The sequence below is a fragment of the Girardinichthys multiradiatus genome, chromosome 24 (genome assembly GCF_021462225.1).
Source record: "Girardinichthys multiradiatus isolate DD_20200921_A chromosome 24, DD_fGirMul_XY1, whole genome shotgun sequence".
NCBI lineage: Eukaryota > Metazoa > Chordata > Actinopteri > Cyprinodontiformes > Goodeidae > Girardinichthys > Girardinichthys multiradiatus.
The window spans coordinates 9,146,051-9,161,484 of NC_061816.1; the positions used below are offsets into that span (position 1 = coordinate 9,146,051).

Here is a 15,434-nt window from a genome sequence, read left to right on the forward strand (position 1 = left end):
GATTAGGTTCATAGCTCGTTTAGAGACCCTTTTAATGATATGCTAATTTTGTGAGATAGGAATTTTGGGTTTTCTTGAGCTGTATGCCAAAATCATCCGTATTAAGACAATAAAAGACCTGAAATATTTCAGTTAGTGTGCAATAAATCTAAAATATATGAATGTAAAATTTTCATCATGACATTATGGAAAATAATGAACCTTATCACAATATGCTAATATTTTGAGAAGGACCTGTACAATCAGCTAGTCCACAAATGGCACACTCACACAAGTTCTGCGCATAATCTTTTCCCACTGACAAAAAAAACAATAAGCTATGGTGGATTTCAGTTAATCAAATTTTGTTTAACACACTCATCTCAAATAGAGAAGCCTTCCCACTAATTCGTTGAACTAAGCAGTGGAGCACCTCAAGGATGTATCTTTGGTCCTTTGCTTTTTACTCTGCATAGAGAGCTATTCCATCAAATTCAGAGCAGATCATCTCAGTTCTTATGCTAAGGAAACATTTGTGATGGGAGCCACAAAATGTCATCCCCATCACCTATTATCAATCACATCTTGGTGCTGCTAGTCTTGTGTGGTGGAGCATCACATCAGTGGGGTTCTATACCATTTTAAGGCAGTCTTTATCAAACCTAATGTGAATAAAGCAGTATTGTCTACATTGAATATGTTTTTATATGAGTCAGTGTATTTCAATTTTGTCAACTACATGTTTGTTGTATATGTTGATTTAAAATTTACTTTTTTTAAATTCTAGACCCTTGTAAGTAAATAAAAAAAGACAATACAATGTTTGGCTAAAATGGCTGAGAAAGGCAATAACATTTCTTTCTGTTCTTGGAGGTAATTTCAGGAGAGAAGCATGGGGAAAGCCCTCTCTATTGTAAAAGAGATCCCTGTCAACCCTCCCTTATAGGGTTTAATCTCCTACTATCTGGTAGAAGATATCGCACCATTTAATCTACAACATCCAGAATGTGAAAGAAATTCTTTCCACGTGCTATAAGCCTTGGTAAACATGTCAAACATGCACCATCAAGAAAAACATTTATTTTGATTTTATTAGATATTTTATTTTTAAGTCAGACTTCAGCTGTATGTCATGATTATATGTTGTCATTTTTATCAACTGGTATTTTAGTCCATGCGGCAGTGAAAGTAGTGGAGCACAGCACCACCCGTCGGCCAGCACAACATTTGGTTACCAAGGAGACTGAATGCGGGCTTGTGGACATTATTGCCTAGGCAGTAGTCAGTGATTTCTTAGCCAGCTCTGACTGTTTGGCGTAAAGAAATGCGACAGCTGGCTGCATCTCGCCCAAGTGCTGCTTGATGTCCCATATCTGAAGGAAGATTACTTTATTGATGTCCTCCAGACAAGAGAATGCAGCTTTGTTTCGCTGTAGATTTTTGATAAACAACGTTATGTAAAGTGTTTTCTCCCTTGCAGATTTCTTCCATTTTTGCTATTTTTCAGATCATTAAACTAATTTTAATATCCGACCAAAATGTCAGTACAAAAAGCAGTCTTTAAATAATGATTTCATTTACTATGCATGTGTAAGTGAAAAACTGCCCACTGAAGCTCAAAATGGCTTGACCCACACTTGGCAACAACAACTGTTATCAAGCATTTGCAACAACTGGTGATGAGTCTTTTACATCACTGCGGAGGAATTCTGCCACACTGTAATCAGAATCAGAATCAGCTTTATTGCCACGTTTGTACAGACAAACAAGGAATTTGACTCCGTACACTGCTCTCAGAATATCTTCTTTTAAACATACAAATATACACAATTGACTTTACAATAGAATATAAAATATAAAGTATGCATGTTGCTGTTCTGAAACCTCTGATTGTCAAGTGTTCATCAGAGAAACAGCCTGGGGGAAGAAACTGTCACTGTGGCAGCTGGTTTTAGCAGACAGCGCTCTGTAGCGCTGACCTGAAGGTAAAAACCTAAACAGTTAGTGCGCAGGGTGTGTTGGGTCTGCAGAGATGTTAGCTGCCCTTTTCCTCACTCTAGACCTGTATCAGTCCTGGATAGAGGGAGGATCAGCCCTGATGATTCTCTCTGCAGACCTAAATGTCCGTTGAAGTTTGGACCTGTCCTGTTTTGTGGATGAGCCAAACCACACTGAGATGGATGAAGACAGGACAGACTGAATGATGGCAATGTAGAAGATGACCAGCAGCTCCTGTGGAAGGTTGTACTTCTTGAGTTGCCTCAGGAAGTACAGTCTCTGCTGGGCCTTCTTCCAAAACACTGACTATGTGTGAGGACCATCTCAGGTTTCAAGAAGTGGTTGTTCCTAGGAACCAGAAATGGTCCACAGCAGAAACAATGTTTAGGGTTAGGGTTAGGGTTACCCTAACCCTAACCCTAAGGATGGTAAAGGGGGTGTGGGGGAGCGGTGTTCTCCAAAGGTCCACCATCATCTCCACAGTCTTGAGTAGGTTAAGTTTCAGGTGGTTCTGACCACACCAGTGTACCAGCCAAGCAACCTCCTGTGTGTATGCAGATTCATCAGTGTCTTGGATCAGTCTAATAACAGTGGTGTCATCTGCAAATGTCATAAGTTTCATAGATGGTTCCTCTGAGGTGTAGTCATTTGTGTAGAGGGACAAGAGGAGTGGGGAGAGAGCACACCCCTGGGGGGCACCGGTGTTAATGGTTCTTGTGCGGGAGAAGATGTTCTCCTGCCTCACCTGCTGCTGCCAGTGCTTCAGGAAGCTGGTGATCCACTGACAGGTGGAGGCCGGGACTTTGAGCTGGATGAGCTTCTGGTGGAGCATGTCTAGGCTGATAGTGTTGAAGACTGACCTGAAGTCCACAAACAGGATCCTGGCAGATCCCCGGGTGATCGAGGTGTTGTAGGATTGAAGCGTTGTACCAAGTTGATTGCATCATCGGCCGACCTGTTTGCCCGATAGGCAAACTGCAGGGGGTCCAGCAGGGGGCCAGTGATGTCATTCAGGTGCTTCAACACCAGTGGCTCAAAGGATTTCATGACCACAGATTCAGGGCGACAGGCCTGTAGTCATTTAATCCTGTGATGTTGGGTTTCTTGGGGACAGGGATGATGGTGGAGCGTTTGAAGCAGGAGGGAATGGCCTCTGTAGGCAGTCAAGTTTTTCAAACCATTCCAAACAGCAGAAGCGTCTCCATGTGAGAAGCTTTTCTTTAGCTTCTCACTGTAGCTTCTCTTCGCTGCTTTGATCTCCTTGGTCAGTTTGTTCCTGTCCTGCTTATACAGGTCCTGGTCCAAACTGCTGTGAGGCTCTTCCTGATCCCTGCGCAGCTGCCTCAGATGAGAAGGGAACCAAGGTGTATTGTAAGGTCTTGGTCTGCACACACATGTCCTCACAGAAACTGATGTATGATCTTATTTGCAGAAATGTTTTAATTACATTGTATTTACAGAAAAGTTTTAATTAAGCCAAATTGAAGGGTTTCTGAGCATGTAAGGCCTGTTAATGGTCATGCTACAGCACCTCAATTGAATGTACCGCCAGACATTGACTGGGCCCATGCAAAACCTAATTTAGTTTCCATTCACGGGTCAAATTTCTGGTGTGCTTTGGATCATTGTCCTGCCGTATAATCCAAGAGTGCTTGTGCTGAAGGTTACAAACTGATGGTCAGATATTCTCCTTCAGGATTTTCTGGCAGAGAGGCAGAATTCATGCTTCCACCAGGTCTAGCCACTTGAAGTAGCAAAGCAAAGCCCCAAATCATCATAATATCATCGCCATATTTGACTGTTAGTATGATGATGCTTTTCTGAAATGCTGTGTAAACCTTATATCACATGTTGCTGAACATATACCTTGAAATATTTCTCTTTTGTCTCGTCAATCCACAGAGTGTTTATCCAGAAGTCTTGGGAATTATCAAGATGTCTTTTGGCAAATGTGAGACAGGACTTTTTATTCTTTGTGCAGTGGTTTTGGCATTGGATCTCTCCCATGGAGGCTATTTTTGTCTAGTCTCTTTCTTATTGTTAAATTATGATCTCTGAGCTCCAATGAGGAAAGTGAGGCCTGCAGACCTTTAGATGTTGTTCTGGACTCTTTTGTGATGTCTTAGATGAGTCATTGGTATGCTCTTGGAGTAATTTCAGTAGCCTGGCCCCTCCTGGGAAGGGTCACCACTGTTCCATAGTTTCTCCATTTGTGGATAATATATCTCACTATCATTCACTGTAGCTAAAAAGCCTTACAAATGCCTTTTCCAGACTCATAGATACCGGTTCAGATTGGGGCATGATGTGTTGCTTTTTGAGATCTTTTACCCTGCTTCATGTTGTCAGACAGGTCCTATAGAAGTGATTTCTTGATTGCATTTGTATGGCAGTGTTTGGGATTGGTTTTGGCTAATGAAGTTGAATTCAGTTAATTCACAATTTAAGGGGTGGGGGGTTATACCTGAACTTAATAAATTATTATTCAAAAACTGCTTTCTTTTGCGTTGCTCATCATCTCATCTGTCAAATATTAAAATTAGTATTGATCATCTGAAACATGTGAGTCTGACAAAAGAGCAAGAACAGTAAAAATCCTGAAGGGGGTAAATACTTTGTCGTAGCAATATTCACAAAATAACTATTTGACAATATATTTTTTTTGCATACTTTTTTTCAACACTGTTGTTATTGGTCTTGCATTAGGAAAACTTGGGCATTTTGGCAACTTGAAGGTCGTTTTAGGGTGTTACAGAGTTATAAAAGGTACATTATTTAGATAATGAAAATGTCAACTACCTTTATTCCTTCTGGTCATTAAAAGTAACTTGTGAGATTTATTGGAACCATCACAAACCAAAAGAGTCTTTTTCCACTTTGAAGCCATCTTTATTTTGCTCACATCACAGAAAACACATTTGAAGAACCCCCCATATACGGATTATGTAGATTTGCAGCACCAATAGTTTTCATTTACCAAGTAATAGAAAGGAACAGATCAGAGCACCATTTTTAAACACAGTCTCCTATAACAACCTCTGGAGTGGTATTTGCAGGAGCTTTGGGTTGGGATGATTGGTTAACGGTGGCGCTTGCTTGATTCTCCTGGACCTTGTTCTCCGCTTTCCGTTCCGGCAGGTCAGGGCATTGAGGTTCTGTAAACATAAACCAGACAGATTTTAACCAGGTTTCCCAAATAATTGTGCCTGGTGTTCCTATAGTCCATCATCTGGATTCTGCAAAGGCCTCAATCAAAAATTAGTTTGTCGGTGTAAACATGATTTGCTTTTTTATAATGGTGACATTTTTTTATTTTTTTTGGTTTTTTTTAGTAGAATCAGATTGTGGTTATGCATTTACAAGATGACAATCTAGTGCAGTTAGTATTATTTACAGTTAATGGCCAGCTTTAAAACAGTGGACGTGTCCTTTTTGGCTTTCTCGCGGAGCATCGAGGACACTGATATATTCTGACGCGTGGAAAGAAAGCCTATAAGCGCACTTCTGAACTATTTGTCAAACAAAAAGCGGCGTGAGGGCAGGCATTCATGTTTAATTGAGCACTTGACTAATAACTGGTGTCAACTGTGGCGTCAGACATGGAGAGACTATGAGACATCTTACCCTAAGGCCCAGCAAACATTAAAGTTGCAAATATTTTCATTTATAGCCAACCGTTGTGCAATTTTTAAATTGCACTTCTGCCATTCAAAGCAGACGTGGTGACTTAACGTCTGTTATTTTACATTTGAACATATGAGCATGTTTCCGGTTCATATATCTCTCCACGCCATCAGCTAAACTGCTTACACTTGTCGTGTGGGAGGACAAGGGACACATTCTTTGGTGTTTGTTTGTTTCCTGTTGGAAGACAGCCAATCTGATTGTAAGAGCCAACCGAAAGCATCCTCTGGGATCAGCAACTGCCTCATGTCAGCTTTGATGAGAGGGTTGAGGGTTGAGCAGTGGCTTTTTGATGTTTGAGTTTGGAATATTTCTTTACGTCGCACATCCAGAACTTACCCTTTGGCAATTCTTCCTTTTTATTAAACTCCAAGCTGTCGGGGAAGAAGAGGATAAATAATGCACATAAGTACTATATTTCACTGGCTTACCCATTTTTTTCTGGTTGTACTGGAGTTTCCATCCCTTTAAATCCCCTTAAAGCGATAAGATGAGGGAAATACTAAACATGAGCAGAACAGATGTGTGGAAGCATCCTCACCTCTCAGGATCAGCAGTTATGCTTTGCATCAGCTCGTTGTAATCCCTGATTTCTTTCTCCAGCTTCATTTTGAGGCATAGCAGCTCTTTGTAGCTATCCACCTTCTGCTGCACCTGAGCCCTCACCTCCTTCAGCTCACCCTCGAGGCCAAGAATAACGCTGTTGAAAGGGATCAGTCGATTGTTGTTCTCAGCCTTGGCTTTTATCAGATTCTCCTCCAGAGTTTGGATCTGTATGGGGAAAGTAGACAGATACGAGAGGTTAGAGCTAACGTTCAATATCTTGCAACAGCACCAGGAAAAGCAAAAAAAAAAGCATTTTCAGAACCAGCGTTCACTGCAATCATTGCTGAAACCCTTCTCATCCAGCTCTGCACATGCCCACTCTTCCTCCACAGAATGATTAAAGCTCAGTCAGATCCTTCCACAATTTCTCAATTTGTAATCTTCCCTTCAACTTAGATAAGCCTTCCTGGCCCTACTAAAAACCCTGTTTCTCTCCTAGACATAGCAACAGGCTGAGCTTTTACTGTGACTCTGTATGGAGTTGTGGAGATTCTAGGCAGATTGAAAACTACTAAAACTGGCCTTTTGTGCCTTTTTATAAAAAAAAAACCCTGCTCCTATATGTATTATTTTTGGTCAAATTTATTAGGAACCATTGTGAATGGCCTGAAGAGCCACATGGATTTAAAATCCCTATAAAACGCTTATAAAGTCTGTGGTTGGAACTTGACAAAATGTGAAAAATAAATGTTCCTGTTGGTTTGCAGGAGCACATACAGTTTCTTGTCTTGTCCCACACCCTCAGTTTAATGACAGGCCTGTCAGATAAGCCTGTGAAGGCCAACCTTGCTGTTAGTGACATGATTAAAGACTAAGGGTATTCTGCACAGATCCAGCTGCTTTTGGAATCTATTAATTGCCTGATCATGATCAGCTTCTGATGTGATTTCTCAAAAATATGGACTTGTGGGAGAGTTTTTACAAACCATTTTGTAGCTAGCCTGAATCTGAATTTCCAGAGATTTCCTCTGCTTCAGCAGATTCTTGAGCTCAGACTTTCCAGAGTCCAAAGCCTCGTTGTCCATGGCCTCCTTCACCTTAATGTTCTCAAACTAGAATTGAAGAAATAAACATGGTGAGATAATTGGACAAGTACGGAAGGACATTAACAGCCCAGTTTCTCACCTTTCTGTTGTACCAATCCTCTGTCTCCTTCAAGTTCTTCTCGGCAATATTGTGGTAATGCACCCGCATTTTATTGACAACGTCGGCCAGGTTGGAGTCCTGGGATTCAATTTCCACCTTCACCTCTGCATTTGTGATCTTCTCACGCAGATCTTTCACTTCCTATGAAACCCATGTGTTAGAGTTAAACACAAATCAAAGATAATGTAGCAGATCTGAAGAAACTTTAGCGGATTGTAGCCTCACATCCTTGTGCTCCTTCTCAAGGCGGTCCACCTCACTGTTGACCAGATTGATCTCTGTCTGCAGCTGCTCTCGGTTACGCTTGGTGTCATCAATGTCCGATTTCAAATTTTCCAGGTCTTTTTCTAACTCCTTATTTGCCTTTGACTCGTCAGCCAGCCTGTTAGTGGAGATAGGATATATTACCACAAATACAAAACATCAAACAAGTCACTGAAAAGTTGGACTGGTCCCCTTTTCACTCTTTGCCCCTTGGTTTTAACTCTTAACCTTACATTTTTAGGGAGCGGGATGTTCAGCATACTTCAAATATGTTTTAAGGGAGGGATCATATCGGATAGAATTTTGTTTCTCTGTAACAAGCAAGACAATAAATAAATAAATGATGTCTACAGAAGTAATGCTAATAGTTTACATCCAGGCATATTAAGTCACATTTGTGTTTATTTGCTTCGAAGGAATAAGTGAGAATGCAACAGATATTTGGATGAATGTCCCATTTCACAGTGAGGATCAGAATTTGTTCCCAAGAAATAGAGACCATAGTAGGGAGAGCATGGGCAGCCAGGTCACCTAGTGTAGGTGGGCCCCTGATGAATTATGTTACACCAGCATGCTTGCTGCTGGCGACCTGACCAGGTTGAACTCAAGTTCTGGATCAAAATAATATAGGCAATTAACATGGGCCTGTTAAATAACCCATCGACAATCCTATTCAGTCAATTTCTGACCAATATGGGCCCCATAAGGAAATTATGACTGAGCAATAACCACAAAAAATATGATACAGCCCTCTGTTTGCATGACACTCACTTGTTCTTGAAGTCACCATGGGCCATCTTGGCATTGTCAATCTGGAGCAACAGCCCTGCGTTGTCAAGGGTGAGATCTTTGATCTAAACAGATAATAATAATAATAATAATAATAATAATAGTAATAATATTAATAATAATAATCACAGGCAACACACAAACAACCATGCACAAACCTAAGGGAAATTTAGAGAGAACAGGCATGTCTTTGTACTGTGGGAGGAAGCCAGAGTACCCGGTGAGAACCCACCGGTACTCATTGACTGACTGAATGAATAATAATAATAATTTAAATTGACCTACTTCCTTGTCGAGGTCGTCCAGTGGTTTCTGGATTTTATCCCAGTCTCGTCCCTCAGGAGCTTTCCTCTTGGCCATAATGTCATCAATCTCCTTCTGCAATTTGTCGTTGTCTTCCTTCAGCTGCTTCACCCTGTTCAGGTAGTCGGTCAGCCGCTGGTTCAGGCCCTGCAGCTCCTGCTTGTTGTCCTTTTGGGGGTGGGAAAGAGCGGCAGGAGCCTCGGCGGCTGTGACCGGAGCGGCGGCAGGAGTGACCGGAGCGGAGTCTTTCTCGGTGTCGTTGCGGAGGAAGCTACGGAGCCCCTCCAGGCTGGAGACGGACGCCTTGACGCCCCTTCCCCCGGCTCCTCCGTACATGCTGGCGGCGGTGTTGTTGCGAGGCATGCTTGCTGCTGGGTTACAGAGTTCTGACAGAGGTCTGACACGAAGATTACTGATCGCTGAAGGGTCCACCTGGGTGGAAAGGATGGAGGTGAGTTTTATATCTGCTGTCTGCGCTCATCGCCGCCCACATTAAAGACTTTGGCTCCTGGATCCAATCCTCAGTCTTGGACAAACTGGTTCAGGGCTGGAATTCAAGTATTTCATGTTGACTTCTTCAGTATTCGGCAGCTGTCCTGTTGTGATTGGACACTTGCAAAGTTTTTTGGGAGGTCCACAGGTCCGTCCACCTTTATAAAGGTGATCTGTGGTGGGTTCTCCGCTCACCTGCTCGTTCCTCTCCTGCTCATTCAGTCTCCAAGCTTCAGCACCATGTCTTTCAGCAGCAAGACCTGCGAACCCATCAAGGAACGCGTCATGAGCAAACCCAACGGAAAGGCCGACTCAGCGGGTAAATTCGTGGAGAAAGATCAGATGGTTGGACTTAATGACAAGTTCGTCAAGTTGATTGACAAGGTCTGTACGATTTTTTTTTCATATCAACAGTCTTATTCAATAAGATAAAATATTGGCAAGTTACTTTATTTCAATAACTCAGTTCACTCATTGAAACACATAATAGATTAAACAGACTTTATAAAACTTTGCATATGCTGATTCTGATAAATGTCCGCTTACAGCTAATGAAAATACACTTAAGATTAGAATATTACATCAGCACTTTAATAAAAGACATTTTAATATGTGAGTGTATGAAGGTAATCTGACAAACGAGCCTCGGTCGAAACATGTGATTAATTCAATAGAACTGTATAATTTCACTGTATGTATAAGGTATAGATAGATAGATAGATAGATAGATAGATAGATAGATAGATAGATAGATAGATAGATAGATAGATAGATAGATAGATAGATAGATAGATAGATAGATAGATAGATAGATAGATAGATAGATAGATAGATAGATAGATAGATAGATAGATAGATAGATTCAAACAGAAATCTATTTATTTATTTATTTATTTTTGAGTGGGTACAAAATGGCTATTAAATAAATAAATGTTTTTCCTATTTTCAGTTGGGTTTTTAAATATTCATTTTAAAATGATAAATTTTGCAACAGAAAGATCATAAAATCTTATAATACAATCTGCCCGTTATTCATTGTTCACACTCCGACTATAATCTCAGATTCCTTGGGCCTAATTTTATAGTTCAACCACAATAATAGAGTAAAACTCATACCTGAGGCCATGAAAAGCCACTTGCTCTGCCAGGTTTCCTGTTGTGTTTGGCAGGATCTAGACTGCCATCTAGTGGTACATTAGTAGAATACAGCAGAATAATAGCTCATTTGCCCTTCAATGGGGAAATTCAATGTATTAGCAGGAACCAATCTTAAAGACATTCACAATTCTTTAAAATAAAAGGGGATATTAGACATGGTACTAACACACATAGTGAGTGTGCCACCACCATTACCAGCGAGTTTCCTCATGGAAATCCAGTGAACGTCCCTTGTTTGTCTGTGTTTTAGGTGAAGAACCTAGAGGACGAGAAGAAAATACTTGAAACGAAGCTGAAGATCCTCAAGGGGCAGGAGGACTACAGTGGGAACGTGAATGCAATTGTGAAGCAGGAAAAAAATGACCTCCAGGAGAAGATCGACAACTTGAAGCGTGACCAGGAAAAACTGAAGGATGAGCTTGAAGACACGCAGAAGGAGGTGGAAGATGCCAAGAAGAGGTGAGCAGCTCACAGATGTCATTAATCTCATTATTCTTTATTTTAAATTCTGGATGACTTCAAAGTACTTGTATTCCTGTATTGTTATTTCTACCTTTATCTTTTATTCTCTCTTTGTTGCAGCTATGAGGATGAAGTGACAAAGAGAACTGATCTGGAGTATGACTTTATCATTAGCAAAAAGGTAATCAAACATTATTCTGCTTCAGGGAAAATCCCTTTAATCATCTTTTAAAGTTGTGACATTCTGCTTTATTATTCTTTTCCACTCAAATTTGAAAACATGTGTGCAACAGGAGTTAGATAAAAGCCATCTGGATTTGGTAGAGGATGTTCTGGAGCTGGAGGACCTGACAAGGAAGCTGCAGTTCCTCAGGGCTGGCTTTGATGAGGTAAAGGAGGATGGAAAGCATGGAAAAAGAAAATAAAATCTGGAAAAAGACATTATTCTTTATCCCCTTGTTCAAATGTCTTTTCCTTCCTTTCTGGCTTGTAGCTCTCTTATTTCTTGTGTCCTTCATATTGTTTTTTCCGTGTGTCCCACCTCTCTCTTTTCATGTGTTTTCCTTCTTTCCTTCCTTCTGTCTTTTCTTCTTTCCTTCCTCCCTTCACTTTGTATCTTCTTTCTTTCTTTCTTTCTTTCTATTAGTCCTTCCAGAGAACAAAAAACAAAAATATCGTCCAACCAACTGTTTTTACCTTTTCAACCCCTTGTAGGAGATCAAGGAGCTGGAATCGATGGTCAAGAATGAGACAGTGATTATTCCCAGCCCCAACAAACGTTCCCTGGACGTGACTGAGTATGTTAAAACCATCGAGAATCAGTATGCCAATATGGCTTCTCATGGCAGGGTTGAAGCGGAGCAATGGAATCAAAGAAAAGTGAGCATAATAAAAACAGATTAAGGCTTTTCCATATAGTGCAAGTCAATGTTGTAATTCAAATACCTTCTATTTTCCCAACCTTTAGATTGAGTCCTTGGTCCAAAGTGCAGGACAGAAGGAGCAGGCAGTACGTGACATAAAGAGAGAAATCTCTGACATCTTGCGCCAAATCCAGAGGCTTAGTGGAGACTTGGATGGTCTGAAAAGAAAGGTAGGAACCAGACATTAACCCCACAGCATTTCTTAATCTGCCCACTCTCTGACCATCCAGCTGATGTCCTTTTTTTTTTTTTTTTTTTTATTTCGCTGTTAGGAAGAGTCCTTGAAAAATGAAATTGATGAAACTAGAAAAGACGGTGAAGGAGAGGTGGAAGAGGCCAGACGTCACATCAAGCTGCTCGAGGACAACTTGAAGTCACACAAGCAGGAGTTGGCCAGGCAGATCCGCCAACACCAGGAGCTGCTGAATCTCAAACTGGCCCTCGACATCGAGATCGCCACCTATCGCCAGCTGCTGATGGGCGAAGAGCAGAGGTATGTGACGGTGGAGGTTTTAGAGTGAGATCTCGTCAATCTGCACAAGATTAAGGTGTGTAAACACTTCTACTGACATCTTCTTCTCTCCTCTATGTCTGTGAAGGATGGACAACCTCCAAGGTTCAGGTGAGAACTAATTTATCTGATATGAAAAAAATCTTTAAAAAATTCAAAGTCATGATGTTTCTGAGTTGTCATTATGCACGATGTTATCATAAACTAACCACTGAAAATGATGCAGATACAAAAAAAAAAACTTGGGTAGAAGTTTCTCTGTTTTTACTCATCACTTCCTTAATCCATGTGACCTCCTTTAGGAATCTTCATTTGCAAATCACTTCTTTTAATTCTAACAAAGCCCTAACATCCTAATGCACTTTGCTTAAAAATGCAGCCGAAAATGCAAACAACTGATTTTTAAGCTCATTTTGACGTCCGTGAGTTAGTGTGTTTGCTAGTTCCTTAAGTTTTCAAGCAGGTCATAGAACTGAGTAAAAAAATTCTGATTAAGGTTAGAAATTATGTTTCTATTGCCGCCTTAAAAGGTAGTTAATATGCAAGTTTTTTTATTTTCCTCCCTGCAGAGGAAGACAGGCTTTAAATATTTAACCATTATAACAAATGTAATTAAACTCTAAATGAAATAGATCCTCAGAAAAGTGGTGGTCAGACCTCCGAATTTTGTTGTCATCTTCGATTTGAGATGTTTCAAACACACACACAACAAAAGGGATCTAAAAGTTTTATATAGATGAGACTTTTTAAATATATATTTTTACCAGTAAAATAGTAGTTTACCATTTTTTGTATTAACATTCAATAATAATAATAATTTTGTAGAAGACACAGTATACCAAAGGTTTCAAAATCTAACATTTAACAAGCTTCACTGATGTTTTGTTCTTTACTAAAATCGAACCTCTCTTTCGCTCAGATTTCTAAAAAACAAACAACCAATCCAAGTCCTTACTTGCACGCAGAAGTTCACCTGCCAGAGAGGAAACACCGCAAAGAGGAAAAACATCTGCCGGAAAGAGAAAACGTACGAGAGAAACACCTGCAAGAGAAGCCTCCAGCTGTCGAGTCCACCGTTGTCCCAAATCCCAACGAAACCCTGGACCCTACGCAGGAACCCCCCACAGCAACCCCATCTTCCACCCCCGCCACGAAGCGCTTGATTATCCGACTGCAGGTGGAATCTGGAAGGATTGTCTCCGAGTTCACCCAGTACTCTGAATGATTGTCTGAGGCCTCCTGCAGCAGTACACCATATCCGCGAAATGTGAACAAATTCGTTTCAAAGGAAACTATACTAAACCTCTTGATGAAATTGAAAATAATAATAATAATAATCTCTCTTGTGTGTTTTCTGGTAAAGTGAACCTCTAACTGCAGCTTGATGGCAGGCTGAATCTTCTTGAATCTGTGCTTGACTTGATTTACATCAAGCAGTGTTTTTGGAAAGGTTTTCTTATCTTTGTTGGGATGTGCAATGCCTTTGGTGCTCCAGAGTTTCCTTTCAGCTTCTGTGTTATTTCCTTCAAACAATGATGACCTAAGCACTGAGTTTTTATTTTATTGATGCAAAATTTTCCAGTGTGAAGGTTTGTTTTTATTTCACGACAGCAGAAGTTAAGTGGATAGGTCTGAGCATGTGGGAGTGTTTCCGTTTGCTTGATTCCTATATTTCCGATATGAATCAGAACATGCATATAAAATAACAAGGAAAGGTTCTCATGCCGGAACTTCAAAAGGTTCAAAAAAGGTTTTTTCTCCGAATTGGGTGCTGTGTGTCCTGCAGTGTTGCAATGCTGCAAGCTTGAAATTCTCTGTTGGCTCTTGTGCTTATGTGAGTCTTTATCTTTTGTTGTACCTCAAATCTTCCAAATAATTTACAAATAATCAAATTTCAAGCTTATGTGCTAATAAATGAAGCTCTATGGATGCTGAGTCTGTTTTCTTTTTTTCCTCCACACACACGCACGCACACACAGTCATTACTGAAAAAAACACTGCTATTTAAAAAACATTCTGTACAAGCTGGAGCCCAGGAATCTCATCCAGTTGTCCCCTCTTCATCTCCTGGTTCTTCTCTGTCTTCTTGACACACACATGCATGATAGTCCAATGGAAATAAACTTGAACACAATTGAGTAATAAAGGCATCCCTGGACACATTGGTTTTCTAATGTACCAATAGTTCAGAACTTCTTTGCTCATTCATTTATTAAGGACTTATTTTCCTCTTAGTCCACCTAAGCCAACTGTGTTTATTCCCACACACCTTTAGAAGGTACGCATAAAAAAAAAAAAAAACTTTTTTTATTGTAGAATCTTGCAAAACATACATGTGGAAAAAATTAGGAGATCCCAACATGTATTCTGTTCTTTATAAAGAAACGTTCTTAAATCAGTATCTGAAATTTAAACAGGGCAAACCTCCTTAAAAATGCAGAGTAATGAGGTTCTTGTCATGTGCACCTAATGTGATATGCCTGTGTGTAACTTTAGATATACATATAGACATGCTATTATTGCTATAACATAATCTCTACCAAAATTGTAAAGCAGCTATTGGTACTCATGCTGTTATTTCAGTACGGCCGTACTGTCCAGCTCACCCAATGGGTTTCCGTAGGACTGGGTTGATTTGGTCATATGTTTTGGCTCATTTTTCTGTTGAAAGACTTAATAATTATTCATTTTCAGTTTTCTAAAAGAGGGCACCATATGGAGAGATTTTTTTTTTTTTAATGCTCTGGCATTTCAAACAATTGTTAAAACCTTTGAGAAGAGAATCAGACCCACAGCACCACATATTTAACCGTGGGTATGCGGTACTTTCCACATACAGGTCCTTCTCAAAATATTAGCATATTGTGATAAAGTTCATTATTTTCCATAATGTCATGATGAAAATTTAACATTCATATATTTTAGATTCATTGCACACTAACTGAAATATTTCAGGTCTTTTATTGTCTTAATACGGATGATTTTGGCATACAGCTCATGAAAACCCAAAATTCCTATCTCACAAAATTAGCATATTTCATCCGACCAATAAAAGAAAAGTGTTTTTAATACAAAAAATGTCAACCTTCAAATAATCATGTACAGTTATGCACTCAATA

At 40.1% G+C, this 15,434-nt stretch overlaps 2 protein-coding genes across 3 annotated transcripts; one reads left to right on the top strand and one right to left on the bottom strand.

Moving 5' to 3' along the window:
* Window positions 1–4,842: 4,842 nt before the first annotated feature.
* On the bottom strand, window positions 4,843–9,137 carry LOC124861599 (keratin, type I cytoskeletal 18-like). 2 transcript variants are annotated; one of them, XM_047355461.1, is made up of 8 exons: window positions 8,752–9,137; window positions 8,449–8,531; window positions 7,639–7,795; window positions 7,393–7,554; window positions 7,194–7,319; window positions 6,203–6,432; window positions 6,001–6,035; window positions 4,843–5,132 (listed from the first exon to the last, which is right to left on the bottom strand). In XM_047355461.1, the coding sequence occupies exons 1-8, from the start codon at window positions 9,130–9,132 to the stop codon at window positions 4,990–4,992; spliced, it is 1,317 nt and encodes a 438-aa protein (XP_047211417.1). In that variant the 5' UTR covers window positions 9,133–9,137; the 3' UTR covers window positions 4,843–4,989. The 2 variants fall into 2 exon arrangements, with proteins under 2 accessions (XP_047211417.1, XP_047211418.1); XM_047355462.1 differs by lacking the exon at window positions 6,001–6,035 and having other exon boundaries at window positions 4,976–5,132.
* Window positions 9,138–9,500: 363 nt separating this feature from the next.
* Window positions 9,501–14,244, top strand: LOC124861604 (intermediate filament protein ON3-like). The gene is made up of 9 exons (XM_047355467.1): window positions 9,501–9,645; window positions 10,670–10,878; window positions 11,002–11,062; window positions 11,175–11,270; window positions 11,596–11,760; window positions 11,849–11,974; window positions 12,077–12,297; window positions 12,404–12,426; window positions 13,235–14,244. Exons 1-9 carry the CDS (start codon window positions 9,502–9,504, stop codon window positions 13,240–13,242), a joined length of 1,053 nt encoding a protein of 350 aa, XP_047211423.1. The 5' UTR covers window position 9,501; the 3' UTR covers window positions 13,243–14,244.
* Window positions 14,245–15,434: the final 1,190 nt, after the last annotated feature.